Below are 13388 nucleotides of genomic sequence, written 5' to 3' on the forward strand. Positions count from 1 at the left end.
AAAACTTTTTTCTTAAGTAGGAACTAAAACTTTACATTATATACTGAACACAATTTCTATGTCATTTTTTTTGTACTCATTCTTTATAACTTAATGCTTAGATAATGATTTCATTATTAAATTAAAGAATTAAAGCTTTAAAGCGAAAAATAATTACTTTATTAAGTTATTTGAAACCAATAAAACAAAATGCATTTATTACTTGTAAGGTTTCTTATAATTCTAACGCCTATGTGATGTAACCATCCTTGCCAAGGCTGCGCAAACACTACAAATTCGTGTCGATGCAATCACGATTAATCCTATCACGGCCATGTGGATAAGGATAATCCCGGGAATCTGGTTAGCCTGAAAGTCGTATAATATGCGGAGGTGGTGACCGTACACCAGCAGTCAGTCAGTGGTATGCACCCGTGTACACACGCTACCGAGGACTGCTCACAGAATGATCCCAGTAATCAAAATGGAAAATGAAACGCAAAATCACAATGTATATGGCGCGTACTTTGCGCCACTCAGGTATGGTGACATAATATTATATGCGTTAGACTTAAAAATAAGCAAAACAATTTACAGATGTACACCACATATTACATAAATTATGTAATTTTAAAAACTATAGTCTTAACTTCGACCTAAGTGAAAATTTAGATGTTATACATTTGTATACCCTCAGGATTACTCTTCTTTTTTTTTTTACTCTAGTGAAGTATATTTATTTATTTATTTATTAATGAAACATTTTTTTTTTCTATATCAGATCTAGCGATGGTGTCAAAATGCTGGTCGACGGTCTGAGCAGCGCCGAATTGGAATTCATACCTGAACATTGGCTCTCGTACCCTGCGCCGCCTGCAAGTGCTCACACCGCTCTCGCGTTGATGTACTGCTTTTTCACTGCTGCTGCACTGATTGGAAATGGCCTAGTAATTTACATATTTGCCACGTTAGTATAAATGATTTCTGTGTTTTATAATTGAAAAATTTTATATTTCGTATTATAATGATTACCTTATTTCTTTGAAACAGGACTAAAAGCCTAAGGACGTCGAGCAATTTGCTGATTCTAAATCTAGCAGTTTTTGATTTTATCATGATGGCCAAAGCACCGATTTTCATTTATAATAGCGCAATGCGTGGTTTTGCTATCGGTTCTCTAGGTTGTCAGATTTTCGCCCTCGTAGGTTCATACAGTGGAATTGGAGCAGCGATGACAAACCTTTGCATCGCTTACGACAGGTATGTAAAAAAGAGAAATCAATAGTAAAAACTGCAATTCAAAACGGTTAAGCCGATTCTAGGATTAACGAGCTCAGACGCAAACAGACAAATAGACGTAAATAAAAAAAAATGTATTGAGTTCTATTATATTGATAAATTACTTATATTATTATGACTTCTCATATATCTTTCATATACAGAGAGATCAGTTACTATTTTTTTAAACGGTTTTATTTAGCTTACCCTGTTTGTTTGTTTGGGTCAAATTTAGTAATTGAAATTTAACCCTCTTCCCGTTAACCGATTGATTTGAAATATGGTATACGCCTTTGATTCTGGTGACAATAAAATTATCCATATTCAATATTATAGTGTATCCGACATCGTCGTGACACGACACTTGCTACTTACCACTAGGTGGGTGAAGTCTCATGCCATGTCTTTCGATTGTAGATATTGGACGTGCCCCACGATTAAATTTCTAGTTTAATCAATGCATATGTTTAAAATTTGTATATTGGTACCCATGACTGTATCCATGAAATTATTTTTTAGCTTTTAGTACATTTATCTGCAATATAAAACCGTTTAACTTAAAATATATTTTTTTACTTTTTTATTATAAATCTCTAGATAAATGTAAATGATTGACACTGAAATAAAAATATATTAAATATTTACCACAATGTAATAAAAAAAAGTATTTATATATTAAAAACATTTTTTGTAACTTATACATATAATTATTATTTCATTTTAATTTGTTTTTAATTTTTTAAGACACTCTACGATCACTCGACCTCTCGACGGTAGGTTATCACGTGGAAAAGCACTATTGTTGATAGCCTGTGTGTGGATCTATACTACGCCATGGTCTTTGTTGCCACTTTTTAGAATATGGGGCCGATTTGTACCTGGTAATATTTTATTTTAATCCCACACAAAAAGTTACTTTCACTATCACTACAATATCACTATCACATATCGAGATCAATGTTATTTAAATAATTCTCTGTATTTTTGTTATTTCAGAGGGGTACCTAACAGCTTGTTCTTTTGACTATCTTACGAATACTTTCGATACAAAACTGTTCACGGGCTGTATTTTCATATTTGCTTATGCAATTCCTTTGTGTTTAATCATGTACTACTATAGTGGAATTGTAAAACAAGTTTTCGCTCATGAAGCCGCTCTAAGGTAAATATATTATTCTTGTAAATCCATTAAATAGGGTCCATAATAAAGCCAGAAGCTTGCAACATAATATTTATATCCTCATATTATTTTTCTAAAGAGAACAAGCGAAGAAGATGAACGTAGAGTCACTACGATCAAATCACAATGCAGCGGCAGAGTCGGCGGAGATTCGAATAGCTAAGGCAGCGCTTACCGTGTGCTTCCTTTATGTTGCGTCTTGGACTCCCTACGGCGTTATGTCGCTGATAGGCGCATTCGGTGATCAGCAGCTATTATCGCCTGGTGTAAGTATATCGCACTATAATCTTTATAGTTAAAGACATTTTTTTTTTTAAAAACCCATACATATAAGATGCAAGTCTGTTCAATATGTACTACAATACGTACTGTAATCTATATATATATATACGTCCACTTACAGGTAACCATGATCCCTGCGATCGCTTGCAAGGGTGTAGCGTGCATAGATCCTTGGGTGTATGCAATCAGCCATCCTAAGTACAGGTGAAATATTTATAATTTTTTAAACAAAGATATAAATAAAATTTTATATACATTTAGGTAAATATTATACGTCAAAAACTTAACTTTAAATGCTATTATTTAGTATGAATTTTGGATAGAATAAAAATATATCTTCTTGATATGTTATTTATGAATCATGCTTGCTGGACAGGCAAGAATTACAACGAAGAATGCCATGGCTTCAAATAAGGGAGCCAGATGACAATGTTTCAACGGGCACGAACAATACTACTAATTCCGCCGCACCAGCAGCTACAGCCTAGATCGCTGCCGTAGATGAAATTACGAACAACAGAAAACAACGAATATGCATTAAGTTCACGGACTATGATTCTTGCTCCTATTATAATACATTTATGAAAAAAAGATAATATAATAAATAACAGAGAATATTATTTTTTTTTAAAATAATTATATAATAAGCTCAAAATGAGATTTAAAATTAATTCCGATCGATGGAAACTATAACGACACGGCTATGTTAATGGTTTATGATTTACGTAACCAAAATATTATTATGTACAAAAGCTATGTAATAAATAAAATGACAAACATGATAAAAAAATATGCATTATTATTTTTTTTATTTTTCTATTGGTCGTATATTTCATTATAGCCGACGCTCTTTAAATACAGATTCATTACCGAGCTGGTTAATGAATTCAGAAACAGTTATGATGAAAAAGAACTTTACAACATAATGACAACGAAAGTAATGACAACCTAGAAGGAGAACGAGATGTCTTTGAAGATAGAGATCAAACACTGATAATTGTTGTCAGTGTTTGATCTCTATCAACATGCGTCATTCGGAAAAACATAAACATCTTCCGGCTTATCTTGTATTTTTTTGTATTTTTATGTTCATTAGTTATTTTATTAGAAGGGAAGAATGTCAATTGTTCAATGTTGGCTGTCTCATTATTTAAAATGTCTAGCAAATTTCCTTGATTTGTCTTTTAATATATCAAGGCTAGATTATATTAAGTGCATATACCCGCAAACTTAAGTTTGTTAACTTTATTTGTCGTAACATAAAAACCTATAAGATATTTTCCAATCACAAGCCTGAAATTAGTACAGAGCCCTCGGTGGGCGAGTCCGATTCGCGCTTGGCCGGTTTTTACCTTAATACACTTAAATAAAGTAGCCTCACGGGGGCCGCTAGTTAATATTAATAATAATTTAAATAAATAATGATAAAATAGTAATATTTTATAAACCATAAAAACTTATTGCTGAGGCAAAAAAAAGAATGGTCATTCCCAGGTCGACAATAGCCAAGGCGCCTCTCAAAACATAAGTCTTTTTTTTCATATTGTATTATATACTATATGATAACCTACCTTTTAATGTGCAGCGTTCTGTTAATATCATTCGTATTTTTTCTACAATACGTGACAATGGCAGATTATTATGCACCTGTCAGCAAAATCAGGCCATTTTACCTGTAGTTCGTTCCTTTTCCTTCTGTACTGCAGTAGTGTAATCTGTAATTCTGTACTTTATTGCCAGTGTGAGTGAGAAATGTTATCTAATCTGTGACAAAAAATTAAGAAAACATGTAACCAAACAAAACAATTTGTTTGATATCTTTCCTTTTACTCTAGGAGCGATTTTGTCTGTAAAATGGATAAACTTACAGTTATATCTGGAACGCTTTTCATGGCTGCAGATGTCTTCGCTATTGTGAGTCTTGCAATGCCAGACTGGATAATTACGGATGTTGGAGGTAATTGCTAATATTACAATTTAAAAACTACTGTACAATTTTAAACATTTAGATAATGCAATTTTAACTTTTCCCAGTATATAAAACATAGCTTTTCTTGGCCTTTAGGTGACACGCGCTTAGGATTGATGTGGTCATGCATAACTCTATACAACCGTCCACAAGTTTGCTTTACTCCTGATCTACAACCAGAATGGCTATTGGCCCTGATTTGCATCTTTATGGGATGCATCTGTATAACTACCACTGTAATTCTTTTAGCATCAAGCCATTTTGATCGCAATGTGATACCTTATGCGCGTTGGGTTGGATTTGCTGCAAGTAAGAAAACTTGAATTATTATAACATTGTATTAACACAATAATGAGAAGAGAATAGTTTTTCTAGACAAAATCTTGCTATTAATTATTTTACATATGATTTTTTGATGTGATGAGTATTTTGTTTAAGTTACATTTCTCTTACAGTGGTTGTATTCTGTTTAGCTGCAGTTATATTTCCTATGGGATTTCATGTTGATGAAATTGGGGGACAGCCTTACCAACTTCCAAACAGCCACCAAGTTGGAATATCATATATATTATTTGTTCTTTCACTTTGGATAACGGTAATATCAGAGTTATTTGCAGGCAAAGTATGCTTACCACATTTCTAATACATGTAATAAATCTCTTTTGAATGAAATTTTAGACTATCAAATATTTACTAAGTCTTTAAAAAAAAACATCCATACACTAAATTTATAGGAAATCATGGGTCTTCTATATCATTACTATGTGCTTGCAGTATTACAGAGTTGATTTTCTTATAAAAAATATTTATTTATTCTAAAGTTTATGACTCAAAGTAGACTTCGACAGACTCCTATAGTCAGTTAAATTATCTTTAACTAATATGTTTACATGAATTGCCAATTTCTTCTGTCAATTTAAATTAATTTGCATAAAAAACACTAGCAGAAAAATAGATAAGGTCTTTTATTTTTAAGAAAACCTATATAATATACTGCTCTAAATGTAAATATATTGTTTCTGTATTTGGAAACTGCAATTGTCATATATTACCACATTTTACAGCATGGCCAATGAGTAAAGCCTACAGTGAAGTAAGCCGTAGGTGCTCTACAGATATGATTATAAAATTTTTCTTTTCATTATTTTCTTCCAGAGATGTGCTAAAATTCAGGAAACCAATTCAATGTTTTGTTTGAGTTGACACACCGGCCATACTGTACAATAACTACATGAGTTGTGGCCACCCTAAAGTTTGATGTAGATGGCATGATTATAATTTTATAAAAAGATTATTTTCTTCCTGACTTTTCTGAACTTTTGTGTGCAAAAAATGCACAAAAATTAAATAAACCTAGCTTCAAAGTGGCTACAACTCGTTGGCCATACTGTATATTAATTTATAACTATATTGTTTTTGTTGTAGGTATATTGTTAAAATTTTATTTGATTAACTATAATTGTGTAAATAAGATCTAAGATGTATTGTTATTGTGTAAATCTGTGCATTGAATCTCGGTTAATAAATCTTTTATTCAGTTTGCAGTTTTTTTATTCTCAAGGCTTAGTGTTTAAAACCCTCTATTCTCCACTTTGCGCCCAAATACGAGATGATGCTTGTTGAGTGGCTGACTGTGGTACACCACTATACTATTTTTTTTAAATGTTATATGAGGAATGCAGATTATTTATAAGTTTTTAACATAATTTTAATATTATTTCCACTTTCCTTGAAACAATTTAAGTTCACTCTTTAAATAATGATTTGCAGTATCTCAAAGACCAAGGACGTGTGGTTCCAGCTTAAACTTTAAACTAAATTATTTTGAAATTTTCACAAACAACTTTAACGAATAAATAGTGGATCTATTGTAATTGAGGCGTCATGGCGAAGGGGCGTGGTCGTGGGTTCGATCCCCATTCCAGAAAATGTAAATATTAATTTATATTTAATTTTATTTTTCGAGACAGCGCTGCGTCGAGTACCGCCACTCCACACGAAAGGCCTCCAGAATTCGGCAGATAATGGGAAACAGAATGTGTTAACACTAGATTCCCTCTGCCTACCCTGTTGTGTCCTCATAGCGTGAAGATTCTTTATTTATTATTATCTACTGTAATCACAAGTGCTTACTAATCAGTGTTGAATGCTATTCAACAAGTCAAGGTTACTGTGTTAATTAGTCATTAACAGAAGACTATTATACAAAAACTACTTAAAAAGCATGGTAACAAAATAATATTTTGTTCTATCTCATTATACTAATCTATACTAATATAATAAAGCGGAAGAGTTTGTTTGTTTGTTTGTTTGTTTGTTTGAACGCTAAGATCTCTGGATCTACTGGATCGATTTACTTTGTTTTTGTTTTGTATGAAAGCTGCATTCTTCAGAAGTGCTATAGGCTATATAACATTACATTACACCTATATACCAATAAATTAAAATACTTTCTAATTTGACATGCAATTTATTCTGCCATGTTAATAACAACCGTCGTCGCTACGCGACCGCGTTCCTTACCGCGTCATTTTGATATTCATCCTTATGAAAATAAATATAATAGTCACTTTTAGCGTTTCATCTAGATTGAAATTATATTTTTGTAGAAATTATATTCTTATATTTCAAGCAGGCGTAGCCGCGTCCGGGTCCGCTAGTATATAATAAAGCGGAAGAGTTTGTTTGTTTGTTTGAACGCTAAGATCTCTGGATCTACTGGTCCGATTTTCATTGTTTTTGTTTTGTATGAAAGCTGCATTCTTCAGAAGTGCTATAGGCTATATAACATTACATTACACATATATACTAATATATTTTAAAGTACATTCTAATTTGACATGCAATTTATTCTGCCATGTTAATAACAACCGTCGCGTCGCTACGCAACCGTTACCGCGACATTTTGATATTCATCCTTATGAAAATAAATATAATAGTCACTCTTAACATTTTATCTAGATTGAAATTATAGTTTACTGTATAGCATTCTAATAAATAATTAAGGAGACGTCACTGATTCGAAATGACCTAGCCTTCTGGCGGCATTGTATGAGTACCTATGACCGACGCGAACGGGCAGATGACGTTGACAGTTTTATAAATTTTCATACATTTTCGAACTCGAACTATTGTAAATGTTTATGTAATTATTTGCTGTTTATAATTAATTTAAGCTACACTTTTGGTTCTCTTCTTATTTTATTTGATATTGCCCGCTAAAATTATCCTACTTAATAGAGAGAAATGTTTAGTTATTTCGTAGAGTCGATATCTATGTACGCACGCACGGAAAACTTTAGGTACTTTTTCTAATATTAAGAATACCTATCCTGTAGTTACTTTTAATCCTTTTGTTGGTTCATTTCAATAACTCAGATATTTTTTTCTAATAATGTGTATCTACTTATTATTCTTTTCGATTATTTAAATTTATATTTTCTTACTAATTCTATTGAAAATTGAAAATAATTTCATGAATATATTTAATAAATATTCTTATAGTTGAAGCAGGCGTAGCCGCGTCCGGGTCCACTAGTCTCATTATACTAATATACTACATTAATGTATCACTTTCATTTAGCATCTTACAAGGTTGAATAAAAAAAATAAGTAAAAACAATCATTTATTAAACACCAACTGCATGCATGATTTAAAAATTGAATTAATACTAATTACAGTATATACAAATATAATTAACTGTGTTGTATATACAAAACTAAAATTACTTAAACTATTGAATTCCCTTAGCATATTATGCAATTAATCTTTTATTTAAAAAGTCTAGCACTGCTTAAATGTCTTTGCACTAAATCTTCTATTCCAGTGCAGTTTCTTCTTGCCAGCAAACTTTCCTCTCGGAGACCTCTTTGTAAACTGTTACCAAAGGATTTAGCTGAATATATGGTGAATTATTGTGTCGCCGCCTGAGCCTAATAAATGAAGGTGGATAACTGATGTAGGTCGCAAATACGATACTGCAGAAGTATTTCATCTTGGATGACCAAGACCCTGTGACTATGCTGCCTTTACATTACCACACATACAAACAACTTTATTTGAACAGGACGGCTATGCACAAAAGTACAGATGTTATGTTAGATACTTTGATTAGCAAACTGGAGACTGGCTTTACAATCAATATGAGCCTGATCGCTGCCAGTGTACGACAGAGGAAATTGATTTAAAAACTCTAAAGCCTTAGAACTCGACTCAAACGCCAACTCTCGAACGATGAAGTCCACAGGAACACTTTGTCTGTAGCTGCACATATAATAGAAAGTTAATAAAAAAACAACCAACCAAAAAGGTTGGCTACATTCGCTTAATTATTAAAAAATAATAAATAGTTATCAGATTTAAAATATTATTAAAAATTATCACTTAATATAAAATAAATATATATACATTAAGCACTTTAAATATTATAAATATTGAATTTAACAAAACAATCATTTCGAATGAACTGCTTGAATATTTATTTAAATAGCAATAAAAATGAAGGGGTCTATTTAACATGGTAACAGAAAGGTTTTTTAAAGAAGCATATAAAATATTATTTCAGCACTATGACAATAGGAATCTTAAGTTAGCAGATTAAGTAAGGTACTGTAAGTTCATGCATAAAAGATTAAGATAAAAAAATGCATTTTGTAAGTATTCTATTTGGGTTAACCTTGTCCACCAATTTTGTATTAATTGTATAAAGAAAGTCATAATAAATTGGGTTGACTCAATAAAATATTTAGGATGTTAAGAATTGCACCTGAACATATAAACCAAGAACTGAATACAAAGAAACCAAGATTCTATTGGAATAATAGGTAGAAGTTTTGTTAATATCAATTTACAAATAATAAATATTATTCCTAAACATCATCCCACACCATCAGTCAGTAGCATCACTTTATATCATTCTAGAATGTTAGTATGTATTCTTTATTATACTATGTATAACTTTTCTATTTAATTATAAAATTATATGCAAATTATAAATTCAATAAAATATTGAAAAATATTTATATAGGATTACTGATAGCTACCATTCCACTGGTGATTAATATAAGAAAAGCAATATAAGAAAATAATAAAGCAAAATTGACATACGACTTTATGATGAACTTCAAGTAATTTTTCCTCTCTCTTTCCACAAACCAGTCTATTAAATATCCTGCCATCATGGGTGCTGATTTATATAGCATGAAAAATTTATGTAAATTGCCTGTTGCCCATGCACAGCGAGTATTCAATGCATGTTTGATACACTCATTCTCTCTATCTTCTTTTGACAAATATTGAAATATTGTTGTAAGATCTGAAAATAAATTTTTACTTAAATTAGTTACTCAATTTCTAAAACAACAGCATACAATATACAAATATATAAGACAAACCTAATGTATTATTTGTGAAAATGTAATATAGTATTCTATATGCTTTAAATTCTGCTTCATTTGCTCTGCACTCGGGTAGTTCTGAGTAAAGCATTTTAAGTTGGGTTTGACATTGATTAAATTCTTCATGGTCACCCTTCTCCAAGGCTATTCTTGCATGAGTTTCATATACTTCCACAGTAAAACCATCTCTTACTCCTTGTACCTACATAATAAATAATTTTAAATTGCAAATGAAATATTATTATCAATTAATTTTAAACTAACATTATTATAAATTAGTTTAAAATTAATAAATAGGACATGCATTAACAAAGAACTGCCATTTTGATGCAATGGGTCAGTGCATGCAATATTGTGTTCTCCCTGTTTAAGCTGTTATATTTGTAGATGAAAAAATAGAAACTTACAGTTAAATCTTGCCTAATTGATTTTAGTTGATCACATGCATATCTATAGTCTTGTCTATCTATCCAACGTTCTTTGACATTCTTCAGAGAATTTTTCAATATGGTAACAGGTCTCACTTCACATGTTTCTGGAGCTTTAGTCAATCTTAAAAAGGACTTCTCAATGTCTGTGCAAGTACCCACTATATGCATGTTGTTTAATTCATAATCACCTTCTGTATCCTGTATAATTGTTCTCTTGGGACAAGGCTCTAGTCTCTTGTTATTTACTTGCAATGAGCTAGCTATGGTGGGTACAGTTGTATTGCCAAATCTTTGTGCCCTCTTTTGTAATTTTTCTGCATTTTCTTGTACATCTTCAACAGTAAAATTATTGTATGATTTCTTTTTAATATTTTTCTGATATTTCTCTGGTTTCTTTTGGTCCAATGATAATCTGTCTTTGACTTTTTGACGGTTTTTGTTCTTAAAGTTCTTTCTTTCTTCAATTTCATCACTAGACCCAGAGGAGGTACTGTAATAAAATATGCAATTAAATAAAGAAAACAAGACATATTTTATTTAAAAACTTTCAAGAATTATACATTATATATATACCTATATCTTTTTCTAGGACTTCTTGATTTTGAACGACTCCTGGAGTGCGCTTTACGTCTTTTTTGCTGAGATCCTCTAGTTGCAGAGATAATCTTGTTCTTATTTGGCTCAGAAACAGCCTCACATTTTTGATATAAGGGAAATGAAGAATGAACAGGTTTCACTGACAAATTGTTTCTTTCACTATGTACACTAGGAATGGCTTCTTCATCCCAATTTCTTGTCCATATTTCATCTTTATTTGCAGCTGCTGTAATACGCCCTTTCAAACATATATCAATTTGGTCACGATCAAAAGCTGTCTTACATTTTTCATAGCATCTTTTGATGTACCTCTCTAAACTTTCAGGCCATGTTCCTGCAGTTGTTTGTATTGAAGAAGATTTTAAAAAGTTTGAAGAATTGTCACTTAGGACAATATTCTCCAATTCACTTTCTTTACTATTAGCATTTGCTGGTTCCTCTAATGGTTCAGGAATGTCTTCGGTTGCAAGTGGAGGAGGAAGTGGGACATCAAGTGGTGGAGGAGGAGGAGGTTTAGGAAGGTCTGGTGGGGGGCAAGGCGGTAACGGCGGTGGATGATCAGGTAGAGGCGGAATTAAAATCGTCTCTGATTCATCACAAGCTTTGCCTCCTTTCTTTCGTTTTTTCTTTACATTATAATTATTTAATAAAGGGTTTTCATTAGGGGGAATGGGAGCTGATTTTCTGTTACCAGAAAGATTAAACCTAATAGGAGATTGATTATTAAATGGGCGATTTGTATCGAGTGGAGACATTCCCAACAAAGGAGGAGGCGGTTTGGAAAACTGAGGATGACTAAAATCAGCTTTAGCGTCCTTATTTTGTTGTAAATGGTGGCCGTCGTTATGAAATCCTCCGTTATTCCCAATTTGATTGAAGTATTGATGGTTGTAAAATTGATGGAACATGCCACCGTGATACCCATTGTATTGGTGATAAAGACCATACATCCACGGGTTGTGATTCGGTGGCATGCCACTCATTGTTTGCAATGGAGGTTCTTTAGACGTATTGTCGGTCATTATGGCAATTTTTTAAACAATATTCTTAAAATTATATTTGTAGCTTAGGGCCAAAAATAATACCTTAACAAGATGGCGACTGACCCAATAGATCAACCCGTAAACATTATATCTTTTTTTAATTCAATCAACTGATGATACGTTAAAATAATAGCTGTAAAACACGAAATATTATCGCTAAAGACAAATTAGGACCAAAATGGTCACTGATCGTTATTTATTATCCAATATCACGGAGTTACAATTTAAAACTGACAATAGACAACTGTTAAAACACGATATGTTTTTAACAGTTAAAAAATCTTGAAAATTCGACCACAAACAATGCAAAATACAATATTACGGTACATGGCAGTTCTCCGAAACGAACAAATTTCTATTTCTTACGTTACTCATGAAAAGTATATCATTTTAAGAAGATTAATATTATATTAAAATTTAATTTAATTATTATTACTTTAATAATAAAATACTCAACTAAATAATGAACAGGTAGACAAGTTTAATGATAAAGTGTTTACACAAATATATTTTAAGAACCTAATTTAAAGTAATTTTTACCTTCAAAAAATTAAATTTTTTACGTGTAGATTTAGTGTATTCTAAATTCTAATTTCTTTTCAACTATATACAGTGGGTAAAAAAAGTATTTGCACACCTAATTTTTTTGAAGTTACACCTAGAAAAGCACAGAATGATTTCAGTGAATTATTGTATTTAATAGCTTAATCTATATATATTTAGAATTGATAATTAAAAATTCTTAGAAAACAGAAACAAAAAAATAAGATGGTAAAAACACTTTTTTTAAAGTCAAATAGACTTACGAGAATAGATAGATAGAAAGAAAAGACACTTAATATTTTGTGTGCATTCCATTAGCATCAATGATGGCTTGCAATCTCCTTGGCATCGATTCCAATAATTTGGACGTTGTTTAAATCGAGATTTGAGCCCATTTCTCCACCAAAGCACCCTTCAAATTATTTTTATTTAAAAATTTAATTTTCCTCAAATTTTAATCCAGCAGATGCCATGAATTTTCAATTGGGTGGATGTCTGGCGTTTATGGCGGAGTTTTCAGCATTCTACGGACATTGTATATCACCCATTCCTTAGGTTTTCATAGCTGTATACTTAGGATCATTGTCCTACTGAAAGTAGTATGTCTCACTTACGCCTAATTTCGATGCGCTGCAAGACAAAATATCGCGCAACCCTTTAACGTAATCTACTGCTTTCATTATTTCTTC

The 13388-nt window shown here is 31.6% G+C and overlaps 3 protein-coding genes across 3 annotated transcripts; 2 read left to right on the forward strand and 1 right to left on the reverse strand.

The window, feature by feature from the left end:
• Positions 1-235: 235 nt before the first annotated feature.
• Positions 236-3509, forward strand: LOC146537685 (opsin-2-like). The gene is made up of 8 exons (XM_085188324.1): positions 236-519; positions 761-946; positions 1030-1239; positions 2002-2138; positions 2254-2419; positions 2517-2703; positions 2841-2923; positions 3096-3509. Exons 1-8 carry the CDS (start codon positions 446-448, stop codon positions 3205-3207), a joined length of 1155 nt encoding a protein of 384 aa, XP_085044450.1. The 5' UTR covers positions 236-445; the 3' UTR covers positions 3208-3509.
• A 627-nt stretch (positions 3510-4136) lies between these two features.
• LOC146537686 (uncharacterized protein C16orf52 homolog A) lies at positions 4137-6228 on the forward strand. Its single transcript, XM_085188325.1, has 3 exons — positions 4137-4676; positions 4785-4997; positions 5144-6228. Exons 1-3 carry the CDS (start codon positions 4574-4576, stop codon positions 5329-5331), a joined length of 504 nt encoding a protein of 167 aa, XP_085044451.1. The 5' UTR covers positions 4137-4573; the 3' UTR covers positions 5332-6228.
• Positions 6229-8301: 2073 nt separating this feature from the next.
• LOC146537687 (leukocyte receptor cluster member 8 homolog) lies at positions 8302-12429 on the reverse strand. The gene is made up of 5 exons (XM_085188320.1): positions 11090-12429; positions 10493-11006; positions 10083-10287; positions 9796-10003; positions 8302-8952 (listed from the first exon to the last, which is right to left on the reverse strand). The coding sequence occupies exons 1-5, from the start codon at positions 12133-12135 to the stop codon at positions 8787-8789; spliced, it is 2139 nt and encodes a 712-aa protein (XP_085044446.1). The 5' UTR covers positions 12136-12429; the 3' UTR covers positions 8302-8786.
• Positions 12430-13388: the final 959 nt, after the last annotated feature.

The sequence above is a fragment of the Heliconius melpomene genome, chromosome 7 (assembly GCF_056956725.1).
Source record: "Heliconius melpomene rosina isolate 202511_hmr_F chromosome 7, ASM5695672v1, whole genome shotgun sequence".
Classification (NCBI taxonomy): domain Eukaryota; kingdom Metazoa; phylum Arthropoda; class Insecta; order Lepidoptera; family Nymphalidae; genus Heliconius; species Heliconius melpomene.